The 13,462-nt window shown below is 36.8% G+C and overlaps 1 protein-coding gene across 6 annotated transcripts in view; it reads left to right on the top strand.

Moving 5' to 3' along the window:
* The window catches only part of LOC108696363 (serine/threonine-protein kinase mTOR), a 122,286-nt gene that overhangs the window by 38,368 nt on the left and 70,456 nt on the right, over positions 1-13,462 (top strand). For all 6 annotated transcript variants that reach the window (XM_018225661.2, XM_018225660.2, XM_018225659.2 and 3 more), the window contains 6 exons: positions 3,581-3,693; positions 4,519-4,681; positions 5,602-5,694; positions 11,694-11,840; positions 11,927-12,069; positions 12,173-12,335. In XM_018225661.2, the coding sequence (XP_018081150.1) occupies positions 3,581-3,693; positions 4,519-4,681; positions 5,602-5,694; positions 11,694-11,840; positions 11,927-12,069; positions 12,173-12,335 (822 nt within the window). The remainder of the gene's footprint in view (positions 1-3,580; positions 3,694-4,518; positions 4,682-5,601; positions 5,695-11,693; positions 11,841-11,926; positions 12,070-12,172; positions 12,336-13,462) is intronic.

The following is a 13,462-nucleotide window of genomic DNA, read 5'->3' as shown; positions in this document are numbered from 1 at the left end:
CTCAAGTTCTGAGAAGTAAGGAGGGGGGACTCCCCCCCCCCCTTCCCCGCCATTTGAAAGTATGATCGTTTGAAGTTTGTCTGAAGTTTCCTATCCACAGCTGTCACAGCAAGTAAAATAAAAAGGGAATTTCACTGCATACAGTCAGGTTTCTCATAAAAACTGTACACATTTTTTTATAAAAGTATTACTTTTTCATTAAAGAAAGTAAAAATGTGATTTTATTTTTTTGCCGTTACATCCACTTTAATTGATTTCAGCTATTTTGATTAAACGCTTTCAGGATGCTCCATAAACTGTTCTTGTGAATGCTAGTAAATCTTCCCTTAGCCACTCTGTGCACTGCGCTAAGTGAAGATCTGATCCAGGCACTGCCTTCCTCTGCAGATTCCAGCTTGCTCTTTTTGCAGCTTTCCATCCACTGCCCCCCCCCCAGTTGGTACATTCATTAGAGAACATTTCTTGGGTATCTTGATTATGACTCCATTACTCTATTCTTCAGGAACTTGCACTTCTTTTCAGGATCTGTTATGATAAACTTGGCATTAATATTATCACATCCAGGGGCCTTTCCCTTTTTCAAGGATTGTACAACTGCTATAATCCTCTACTTCTAGTGGTGCTGTGCTGATCTCAAGCTCTGCTTCAGCTTCCTGGATTTCAACTTTTTCAGGAAGTCTGTTTAAGTTTTCCTTAAAAGGAGAATTCAACCCATTTGTAAAAAAACGAGTACCCCCCACACCAGGTAGACCTACCTCCCTCCTCCCCCCAGGCTAACTGGGAAATTCCCAATACTTTATACTTACCCCTCAGCGCAGATTCTGCCAGCGGAGTTCCACGCATCCATCTTCCAGGTCCTCTGTAAAATGACTGGGAGGTTGCCAATTTCCGTGTAATTCCGCACAGGCACAGTTGTCGCATAGTGCGCAGAAATACCAATCTCCCAGTCAGCTTACGAGGACCCGGAAGATGGAGGCGTGGAACTCCGCTGGCAGAATCTGCACCGAGGGCTAAGTATAAAGTATGGGGCATTTCCGGGGGGGGGGGGGCGTTTAGCCTGGGGGGAGGAGAGAGGGAGGTCTATCTGGGGTGGGGGTCCTCGGTTATTTACAAATGTGTTGAATTCTCCTTTAAGTGTTCCATCCATTCCCCTTTTCAGTTGTAAGAAGTCTTCCATGCTTGCTTTTGGCAGGGGCAGCTGATGAGCATCACTTCTTCCAATAAATAGGTTTGATCATTTGTGTACATTCCCTTGTTCTTAGTTACTCGCTGCCTCTTCTACCTGTACTATAAGGTTGTCCATAAAAGCATGTGTCAAAAAAGACAAAGACAAAATGGCAGCTATGGCAATAAAAGTATACAATAACTATAATTTCAAGAATATGAATTTTTAAAAATATTAGCAAGCATTACTACTGTGCCTAGATTAGACCTTGTCTATAAGTATTTCTTATTTAACTTCTGATTAGGTTATACACAATAAATACTATACAGTGGATATAAACATTCTTGTAAACAACAGAAAAAAATGCACCATTTAAAAATTGTGGACAAAAAGTGCCAGAAGCAAAAATGTGTCCAAACCTTTTATAATATGGGTTATAATTGTTTTTAGACTGACAGGTTTGTATACATTTTTCTATTTATATGTTAAGGCTTATAAAAATTAATAAAAATTTAGTGTATCCTAACAATTATCACATAATACGTTTTGTTTTACTGCTCTGTGCAAACTAGTGTTCTTTTTCAAGATGACAGCCTGAATGTAGCATACCTGCATTCAGGAGGCACAAATAAAGGTGGACATACACATACAGATATTATCGTACAAAACAATAATGCGACAGACGATGCAACTGAGATTGGCAAAAGACTTGGATATCTGGTTGTCTCGTCGATCGGCGAAGACAGAACATTTTGTTTGGCCCCCCTTGAAGGTGTCCCAACACTGGCCAGGGGAGACTGTTGTCTCTTCAGATAGAGGTGGAATTCTATTGTTTCTACTTGTTAATCCGAAGATTCAGCTCTTAACGTTTGGTCGCAGTAAAGATAGTAATTTTTACGCGTATGATTAATTTTTACGTATATGAACATCTTAACTCTAAAGTTGTATCACTTCCAGTTCAACTATTTGCATTATGTTTTGTTACAGAAATGGGAAAAACATTTTTAAAAAGTTTAAAATGCCAGTTATGAAAGCATTTATTTTTTCTTCAGTATACAGAGGTTAGAATGGATCCCTTCAATGTATGTTTACATTTATGCAAATGAGTAGGATTGCCTTGTCATATGCATCCTCCATTTCATAAAAATTAAACTCCACTCTCTCTCTCTCTCTCTCTCTCTCCTTTTTTATTTTGCTTTTATTTTTACATCTCTCTTCTTAGGAAAACACTTTGCCCACTCCAACCCAAAACAGTTAACTGTGTTTAAACACACTGTGGAACTGATTTATTAACATATATACTAAAGTGCATCAGGGTTTAGAAAGCAAATAGAACCTAATCAGGGATTTTTTCACTGGTACTACATGTTATAAAAGCAATGAAATAGTACATCATAAGGTGCTATTATGCATCTGGTTTAGTAAATCAGACCCAATAATTGTCTGCTTATTAAAAGGGCCATAAATGGAAGATACACAGTGATTATTACCTTTACTTCCTCTTGAATTCATGATAACCAGTGATGCAGAATGTGAGTTACCGGTAAATCTGAACTTTTAGCTTTGCATTTTTTTCATATGATTTTATCATGCTCCATCAGAGTTTATTATTTTCTTTCTTCCTTTCCTGGCAAAGAAGAGTCTATTCCTTTGGCTGGTATATGTTGATGTAAGGGCATTGCAATGGAATTTGGCAGACTTTTATAACCTTTAAAAAGTAGCCAGCTGTAAATTACTAGTATTAAGAATAAAATTATTAAGAATATGTTGGAAAAACACATTTTGTGTTGCTAAAGATAGTTTTACGTACATCAATTTTACTACCTTCCTTAATGGAACAAAAAATGTACAAGTAGGTATTTTAAAGTAAAAATATCTTACTAGAAATTTATAAGTCTTGCAGCAGCAACATAACTTTTTGGGCTCAGTGGAGTTTGGAACAGTTCTGTCTTTATCCGCCAATGTGAACAGATTAAAAAGATAAAGACCAGATTTTTCTCTGTGTAGCTGTAGTCTCTGTTTCTGTGGATATGGACCCTCAGGGCAGAATGAAATTAACTGGCACTTGAGTTCCTGTACTTTGGAATGTGAATATAAATATATTTTGTGTCAGACCAATGATTAAACGCTCTTGGGTTTGCATTCTTAATAAGCACCAAACTTCTCACAAGGATTCTAACACACTCCATAATTGTTATTATTATAATTATTCTGTTCTATATGGCACCAAAATATTCCACAGTATTTCACAGAGATTGAATAGTAATTCCATGAAATAATGATTTAATTGGCTAAATCCGCCACCGCATGGAGTCTCATTATTATGTCTGTGATAATCCAAAATTTCCACATTTTGGAAAAATGCCTATAAATGTTGGATAGATCTCTGTTTTATTTAACTTTTTGTATTTGCAGTTACTAAACGCTATTCAGATGTTTGGGGCTAATTTGGATGATTATCTGCATCTCTTGTTACCACCTATTGTGAAGCTTTTTGATGCTCCAGATTCTCCAATGTTAGCTCGAAAGTAAGGACTGTATAAAATAGAACTGTTTCTTATTTAACAATGTTTACATTGACAAGTATTTACACTAATGTTACAATATTTTAACTTGTATCTAATGATAGATGTTGAGAAGATGGTATGCAAAGTTTTATTTTATGATGCAGGTTTTAGCCTGTAACTCAATTGTAATATGTTGATTAAAGGTATATACAAAATATACAGCGAAACCTCAATTTTACATCCTCTGATTTTTTTCTCATTTTACACCATTTCTTGTGGTCCCGCAAATATAAAATGCATTTGCCTGATTTTGCACCATATTTTATGGGGGTTCTTCTGTAATGCCAGACAAGTATTTGATGCCCGATCCCTTATTGTAGCTATTTTACTGAACAGATGAATACAAACATGGCATGTTAATTAAATGGTAACTATAACCTTGTGCTTATTACCAATTTTTTAGTCTAATAAAGAGGTTATTTCTCTATCCAATGTTAGTCAACCTGCATTCTGTGCCAAGGTGATCATTAATTTACTATGCTATACTTTGTCACAACTATTCATGTGGGTTCGTTTTTTAAATATTGTTTGTGCTGTATTATAAAATATCAAATTTTTGGTTTGGAAATACTGAATTACTAATATTTTAAACTGATGTGGATGCCTTTACCAAAGGCACAGATATAGGGAAATCGGTATACTGTTCCTGGCAAATCTTGTACCTTAACATATTAAAGAATGCTTGGCAAAGGAAGCCATGTCAACCAAATTCATTAACAGCTTTTTACAGTTTATTATATAGGTAACCTATATGACATAATGCCTTGCTTTGCTGTTTTTCCTTAGAGCGGCTCTGGAGACTGTGGATCGACTGACAGAATCACTAGATTTCACTGACTATGCATCACGTATAATCCATCCTATTGTTCGAACGTTAGATATGAGTCCAGAGTTACGACAAACCGCAATGGATACACTTTCATCATTGGTCTTCCAGCTTGGAAAGAAGGTGATTCTTTCATAATAAACTGAAAAACTGGGTTTTGTTCATATCATTAGTAAAGGGGCACAAATATTTATTATATATCTGCAGGGAATTTGTTTGTTCTCCCCATACTTACATGAGTTTCTTCAAAGTACTCCAGTTTCCTCCTACACTTCTAAGACTAATTGACTACTACTAAAATTGGCCCCAGTCTGTGAGAATGTGACTGGGACCTTAGTGTAAGCTCCACTGGGGCAGGGGCTCATGTTATTTATATATAAGCTCTGTTAAAAAAAAATGTTGGTGCTATGAAGGATAATAGTGTTTGTCAGATTTTTAATAGATACACACATGATGGGGTTTTAAAATTCTACCTGCTTTTAGTATGGTCTTTGTTACTTGTGCATGAATTTGAGCATGCCCTATGAATACCTAAATTACTCTCACATCCATGTGGATTAACTGGATGCTAAATAGCAAAAATTTGGGAGAAATGCTAGACCTCATTGGTGGGCATTTTCTGAGACATTCATTGATATAGAAATTAGTCTTGTTTTATTCTTCAAGGAGGGTTTTGCATTAGAACTTAAGCTGTTTACAGATGATGTATGTCATAAAACCCCCTTTAAGAAAATACAGTAATTACATTTTTTTTATTAATTTTTTCTCTGTAATAATAATAATAATCCAGCACAATGTACTTGATGGTAATTAAGATGCATAATAATCCTACTGGGTTATTCAATTTTTATTTTTATATTTTTAGTGTATTCAAGATATGGTGATCTATATAACAGGAAAAGTCCCATATCTGGAAAACTACAGTTCCCATGCATTCCAGATAATAGATCCATACCTGTATTGATATTCTGTAGTACTGTAAAAATTTTGAAATCTTGTACATATGATTTAGTAGCAATTATGCATGTCCATTTATTTTATAGTACCAAATATTCATTCCAATGGTGAATAAAGTGTTGCAGAAACATAGAATTTTGCATCAGCGCTACGAAATACTAACCTGTAGAATTCTGAAGGTAAGAAAGACTCATTTTTTGTTTACCAGATTGTTATAATAAATCATATCTGTACTGTTCTCATGCATTGTTTTTATGTTTACTGTGCAAACGATTAGTTATAGACTAGTATTGCAATTGTTTGGATCATCAGATCAGAAACAGGAGATTATTAAAAACTTTTCTGTTGATGTGCATCACGGTAAATAAAGGTTGATCTTTGGTGAGTTATGCTTCAGCAAAGCAGGAGCAGCCTAGGTGCAGGCACATGCAGTGGTTTTCTGTGTCAAAATGTGATAGTTTGCCTCACCTGGCTGCACTGCCATGAAACAAGGTTGTCAGAGAGCGGCCTCTGGTAACTTTAAGAGCTGAATTTTCAATTTTTAAAATGGAAATTTGTCTCTGCCAGTGCAATAGTGATGCAGCCTCCCATTGACCCTCTCTGTGGGAGTGGGAGAGGGGATAGCAGCAGCCAGGGCCGGATTTACATAGCAGACACCCCTAGGCCCACTGCCTTTAATCACCCCTGTCCCTTCCCCTACCTTTGTGCACAGGCACAAATTTTCAGTATCAGGTTCAGAGTACTGGGGATTGTGAGTAGCCCCTGGAACATCACTGCCTGCTCCGGGCCCTACGCAATGCATTTGAATGCACGCAAAGTAAGGGGCTTTGTGATACGTAAAGGGACAGTAACACCAACAAATTAAAGTGTTTTAAAGTGAATAAAATATATCACTGGTAAAACTGATATGTTTGCTTCAGAAACACTACTATAGTTCTTATAAACAAGCTGCTGTGTAGCAATGACAAAAAATAATGTCGATATAGCACAGCTTAAATAATGGATAATAGATAACACCATTATGTTCTACAGAGCTTATCTGCTTTGTAACCTGAACCTTTTGTCATTTGAATGGCTGCCCCCATTGCTACACAGCAGCATATTTATATAAACAATAGTATATGTATGGGATCCTTTGTCTGGAAACCCATTATCCAGAAAGCAACAAATTACATAATGGCTGTCTCCCATAGACTTTTTTTTTTAGCCAAATAATTCAAATTTTGAAAAATTATTTTCTTTTTCTCTATAATAATAAAATAGTACCTTGTACTTGATCCAAACTAAGATATAATTAATCCTTATTGGAAGCAAAGCCAGGGTATTGGGTATATTTCATGTTTACATGATTTTCTAATAAAATTTAATTTTAAAGTATGAAGATCCAAATTACGGAAAGATCCATTATCTGGAAAACCCAATTTCTTGTGCATTCTGGATAACAGGTGCTTTACCTGTAGTGTTTCCGAAGCAAACACAGCAGTTTTACCAATGCAGGGCAACACTGCATTATATTTTTATTACTTTAAAAAACTTTCATTGTTCGAAATTTCATTATCAAGAATTTAGCGGTGGAAGAGACAGTAGCGCAAGAATTGAATGAACCACGGCCCCTGTATCTCAAGATACTGTGGTGGTAGCAATTCAAGACACTGTGCACCTAGCACTTAAAGGGATTCTGTCATGATATTTATGGTGTAATTTTTGTTTTCTAAATTACACTCTTTACACTGCAAATAATACACTAAAATTTCAAATTGTTCTGTTAGGCTGCTGGGTGGGAAAGGGAGGGGGGATTTATTACTCAAATTTGCAGTAAATAGTGACTAAAGTTTAACAGAGCACAAGTCACATGAAAGGGGACACTTGGGAAACTGACAATATGTCTACCCCTATGTCAGATTTCAAAATTAAATATGAAAATATCTGCTTCCTCTTTTGAAAAATGGATTTCAGTGCAGAAGTCTGCTGGAGCAGCACTATTAACTGATGTGTTTTCCCATGACAGTATCCCTTTAATGACACAGTAGCCCCCAGCATTTCAAGTGCCCCCCTCCTTGCAGTATATAACACGCTGGCCCCAGCAAATATATCCCAATACCTAAATATCACCCAACCAGCACCGCAACTCACCTCTCGGGAAATGAACTTCCTGTTCTGCTTATACTTATTGTAGGAAAAGCAGGAAGTTCTATTTGACTCACCTGGCTGGCTTCTCTGCATAACTGAGAACATGTTTTGTTTTATTTAAAGTGATGCAGAGCTGACCTTAGCATTGTGCTGCCTTTAAAGGAAAACTATACCCCCCAAACAATGTAGGTCTCTATAAAAAGATATTGCATAAAACAGCTCATATGTAAAACCCTGCTTCATGTAAATAAACCATTTTCATAATAATATACTTTTCTAGTAGTATGTGCCATTGGGTAATCATAAATAGAAAATTGCCATTTTAAAAAATAAGGGCTGCCCCCTGAGATCGTAAGATTCACTGTGCACACATACAAACCACATGTAAGGTCACATGAGCCAATTAACAGACAGAGTTGTGTCTTTTGCTTCCACACTTCTTCCTGTTACAGTTAAATTTGAAGTATTTCTGGTCATGTGATCTCTGAGGCAGCACACAGACCATCACGAAATGGTGGCTGAAGGCAAGAGATGTAAAAGAGCAATATTTACTTAAATATATATTCCAGTTTGGCAAGATTCTTTAATATGCCACTTAATATAATATGAACTATCTATTGCTTAAGTGTTCATTTTGGGGGTATAGTTTTCCTTTAAAAGCTTCACAATGATATCAGCAAAGATATGTTGCAGTAGGTTTTCACAAACAAAACCTTTGCATCCCACCCCTTTTCCACCACCTACAGTATTTAAAGGAGAGCTGAAGCTTAACCAAAGACGTAGGGCAGACATTTTGTACATTGTTTTGGGCCAAGGGAACTACAGCACTTTACCAATGAGATCTGTGTCTTCAAACATGCCCCAGTAGCTCCACATTTTATTTTATGCTGATTCACTGCACATGCTCTTTGCTGCTGTCAGTTACTGAGCTTAGGGACTGGTGCACAATATACTGAATATATAGAATACAAATGTCACAATATTAGGCTGATTATTTGTAAATTGTTCTGATTTTTTGTACATGCGGCTCAAAAACCAGTACATTTAGCATAAGAATTTAATGATGCCCTGTAGCATCAGCTTACAGTATATGACAGGCAAACCTCATTTTCTGCTTGATGATTTGTGACGACCCCTAAGCTTTGCTTCTCAACAGCTGCTCAATGCACACTGAGTGTGCATGTCTCAGACACTCCTAACAAAATGCAAGATGAGAAACTCCTGTGACTTTCAAGGCCTGAAACATTACTACTACAAAGATGCTGAACCTTTAGGCTCGTTCATTAAGTTCAGTTTATAAAATATGGCATTTCTACTTATATTCTTTGTTGGGGTTTAGTTCTCCTTTAAAGGGTCTACATATTTCTGTCATTCTAGCCAGCATAAACATGTTTTATATACACAACAAATATATTGCTCTGAACAACATTAACAAAATTGAATTTTAAAGGGATACTGTCATGGGAAAAAACATTTTTTTCAAAATGAATCGGTTAATAGTGCTGCTCCAGCAGAATTCTGCACTGGAATCCATTTCTCAAAAGAGCAAACAGATTTTTTTTTATATTCAATTTTGAAATCTGACATGGGGCTAGACATATTGTCAATTTCCCAGCTGCCCCAAGTCATGTGACTTGTGCTCTGATAAACTTCAATCACTCTTTACTGCTGTACTGCAAGTTGGAGTGATATCACCCCTCCCTTTTCCTCCCCAGCAGCCAAACAAAAGAACAATGGGAAGGTAACCAAATAGCAGCTCCCTAACACAAGATAACAGCTGCCAGAAACAGCACTCAATAGTAAAAACCCATGTCTCACTGAGACACATTCAGTTACATTGAGAAGGAAAAACAGCAGCCTGCCAGAAAGCATTTCTCTCCTAAAGTGCAGGCACAAGTCACATGACCAGGGGCAGCTGGGAAATTGACAAAATGTCTAGCCCCATGTCAGATTCCAAAATTTAATATAGAAAAATCTGTTTCAGTGCAGAATTCTGCTGGAGTAGCACTATTAACTGATGCGTTTTGAAAAAAACATGTTTTCCGATGACAGGATCCCTTTAAGGATTTGTTACATGTTACAAATGTACAAATTTCTACATGCCGTAAATAGGATTGTTTAGTGATAGTTTATAGTGTATGATAAATTATGTTTATAGTTGTATTTTTTGGTTCTTACATCTTTGAAGAAAAGTCACGGGAAAACCAGAAAAATCTTGACATTTTCCTACAAGCACTGTAGAGTGTCACTAGTTTCATACCTAGACAAGCTGTTTCAGGTAGGGGACCATTAGGTGCACCAATAACCGTCCCATCTTTAATGTCACAAGCAGGTAGGGAAATTATGGAGGAGACATGATTAGAAAGTTAACTAGAAAACAAAACTAACTGTAGAGTGTGCACTTACTCTAAAAAAATGTATATTTTTCATTTGTAACTGTGTTTTCAAATGGGGAGGGGATGCACTAGAAGAGTAGGGAGACAAAAAGGTTGTTGTACCATAAAATGGTACTTATTCCAATGATTTACGTGCATTATTTAACACAAACTGCATAAATATGAAATCATTGGCTTGTCTCCAGAAAGTGGACAGACTTTGGGGCATCATTTTAAAATATTTTGGCACCAACAAAAGGTTTGAAATACCCAACTGTAAAGCTTCTTATTTAGTAACATAGTAGCATAGTAAGTTAGGTTGAAAAAAGACACATGTCCATCAAGTTCAACCTTTTAACTTTATTTTAACCTGCCTAACTACTAGTTGATCCAGAGAAAACCCCACCTGAAGCCTCTCCAATTTTCCTCAGAGGGGGAAAAAATTCCTTCCTGACTCCAAAATGGCAATCGGACTAGTTCATGGATCAACTTGTACTATGAGCTATCTTCGATAACCCTGTATTCCCTCACTTGCTAAATGCCATGGAAAGACCTACTGGTAAATTAAAGCATTAGAGAGCTTATTATATGATCCCCTTATATATTTATACATTGTGATCATATCACCCCTTAAGCGCCTCTTCTCCAGCACGAACAACCCAAACTTGGCCAGTCTTTCCTCATAGCTAAGATTTTCCATACCCTTTACCAGCTTAGTTGCTCTTCTCTGTACCCTCTCTAATACAATAATGTCATGTTTAAGCACTGGAGACCAAAACTGTACGGCATATTCTAGATGGGGCCTTACCAGTGCTCTATACAATGGAAGAATGACCCCTTCCTTTTGTGGATCAATGCCCCGTTTAATACAGATCAAGACCTTATTTGCCCTTGATGCCGCTGACTGGCATTGCTTGCTACAGCCAAGTTTATCTTCTATAAGGACTCCAAGGTCCTTTTCTTTCCATAATGGATTTGCCTAGTGCAGTCCCTTGGATATTTTTACATCCCAGGTGCATGACTTTACATTTATCAACATTGAATCTCATTTGCCACTTAGCTGCCCAGATAACCAGTTTGTCAAGATCATGTTGCAAGGATGCAACATCCTGGATGGAATTAATTGGGCTTGATAGACTGATACATTTCATACCCTCCCCTAAGTCATTAATGAACAAGTTAAAGAAAAGTGGGCCCACTACAGAGCCCTGAGGGACCCCACTAAGAACCTTTACAAGTAGAGAATGTACCATTCAAGTAGAGAATGTACAACCATCCTCTGTACCCTATCCTGTAGCCATTTCCCTATCCATGTGCAAACCCCAACAGACCTTGTATATAATATAAGATATTAAACTCACTATTCAGATACCACTGTTGCCTAATGACATCAAGAATCCCCAAACGATAAATATAAATAATATTTAAAATTATGTAAACCCACACCCTGAGGTCAGAGTTTTCATATTGTTCCCGTACACATTGTTAAAAGTTTGAAAATCAAACTATGTTTAACTAATTCACTATAGTAATTGAATATAAAGCCTCAGCATATTCCTATATTCCCCAGCCTATAGCATGCTATTCTGGAATTTACAATAAATTAGCAGTGTTAGAATATAAAATGATAACCAAAGAGGTTTTCTGTCATTTCAAAATGTTATAATTCTCAGGGATACACTCTTGCTGATGAGGAAGAGGATCCTTTGATTTACCAGCATAGAGCACAAAGAGGGAATCTTAGTGAGACGTTTACTAGTGCCCCCTTGGATGCTGGACCAATGAAAAAGCTACATGTCAGCACTACCAACTTGCAGAAGGTAGGAAACCTAAGTATTTCTGTCTTGTTATAGTACAAACGTAACATAAACACGTCTGTTTCCTAAAAAAATAATTTACTTAATAGGCTTGGGGAGCAGCTCGAAGGATCTCTAAGGATGACTGGCTGGAATGGTTGAGAAGGCTTAGTGTGGAGTTGTTAAAAGATTCTTCTTCACCTGCATTGCGGTCCTGTTGGTCCTTAGCACAAGCATATAATCCTTTGGCTAGGTGAGCCTTAAATGTTTTAACAAATAATAGTCCGTGACCCTTTAATGTGCTTGGTTGCTTTTTTGGGTATTAGAAATGTGATTTCTTTTTTTTTTTTTCCCAGAGACCTTTTTAATGCAGCTTTTCTTTCATGCTGGTCAGAGCTGAATGAGGATCAACAAGATGAACTGATCCGTAGTATCGAGTTAGCTTTAACTTCCCAGGATATTGCTGAAGTCACACAGACACTTCTAAATTTGGCAGAGTTTATGGAGCATAGCGACAAGGTATTGTCTCATGAGATGTATAAGAGAGCCATTGTCTACCTCTAAAGAGGTCCTTAGTAATATATCAGATTTTACTGTGTTAAAGGGTTGGTTTACCTTTAAGTTAACTTTTATTATGCTATAGAATTGCCAATTCTAAGCAACTTTTCAATTGGTCTTCATTATTTATTTTACATAGTTTTTGTTAATTGTTTCCTTTCCAGCTTTAAAATGGGGGTCACTGACCCCCTTCTAAAAAAAAACAAATGCTCTGTAAGGCTACAAACTTATTGTTATTTCTAGGGATGCACCGAATCCACTATTTTGGATTCGGCCGAACCCCCGAATCTTTTGGGAAAGATTTGGCCGAATCTGAATCCTAATTTGCATATGCAAATTAGGGGGGAGGGGATAAACATTTTTTACTTCCTTGTTTTGTGACAAAAATGAATGTGATTTCCCTCCCCACCCTTAATTTGCATATGCAAATTAGGATTTGGATCCGGTCGGCTGGGCAGAAGGATTCGTCCGAATCCTGCTGAAAAAGGCTGAATCCTGTCTGAATCCTGTATTCGGTGCATCCCTACTTATTTCTACTTTGTATTACTCCTCTTTCTGTTCAGACCATCTATTTATATTCCAGTTTCTTATACAAAGCAGTGCTAGGTTGCTAGGATAATTTTGACGCTAGCAAGCAGATTGCTGACATTCCAAACTGGCTGAATAAAAAGCTAAATTACTCAAAAATGTTTTTGTCTTTCTCTTCGAACTGTTCCTGGATTTAATATTGGGGTCGCTGACCCCAGCAAGCAGAACACTATTGCCCTCTGAGGTTTCCATTTTATTGTTATTGTTATTTTTCATTACTTATCTTCCTATTCAGTCCACTTCCTATATTTATTTAGTGTCTTATTCAAACTGCATGGTTGCTAGGGAAAATAAGACACTTGCAACCTGAAATTCTGAACTGAAGAGCTGCTGAACAAAAAAACTAAATAACAGAAACACCTAGAAAATACAAAATTGGGACCAATGGAAAACTGTCTCTGAATATCACTGTCTACATCATGCTAAAAGTTATTTTTAAGTGGAACAGCCCCTTTAAAACTTGTGGTTAAATAAGAACAGTTTTAAAGAGATCTACAGAT

This window comes from Xenopus laevis, chromosome 7L (genome assembly GCF_017654675.1).
Source record: "Xenopus laevis strain J_2021 chromosome 7L, Xenopus_laevis_v10.1, whole genome shotgun sequence".
In the NCBI taxonomy this organism is placed as follows: Eukaryota; Metazoa; Chordata; class Amphibia; order Anura; family Pipidae; genus Xenopus; species Xenopus laevis.
Note: the sequence above shows the minus strand (reverse complement) of the source record. Positions and strands in the feature narration are given on the sequence as shown.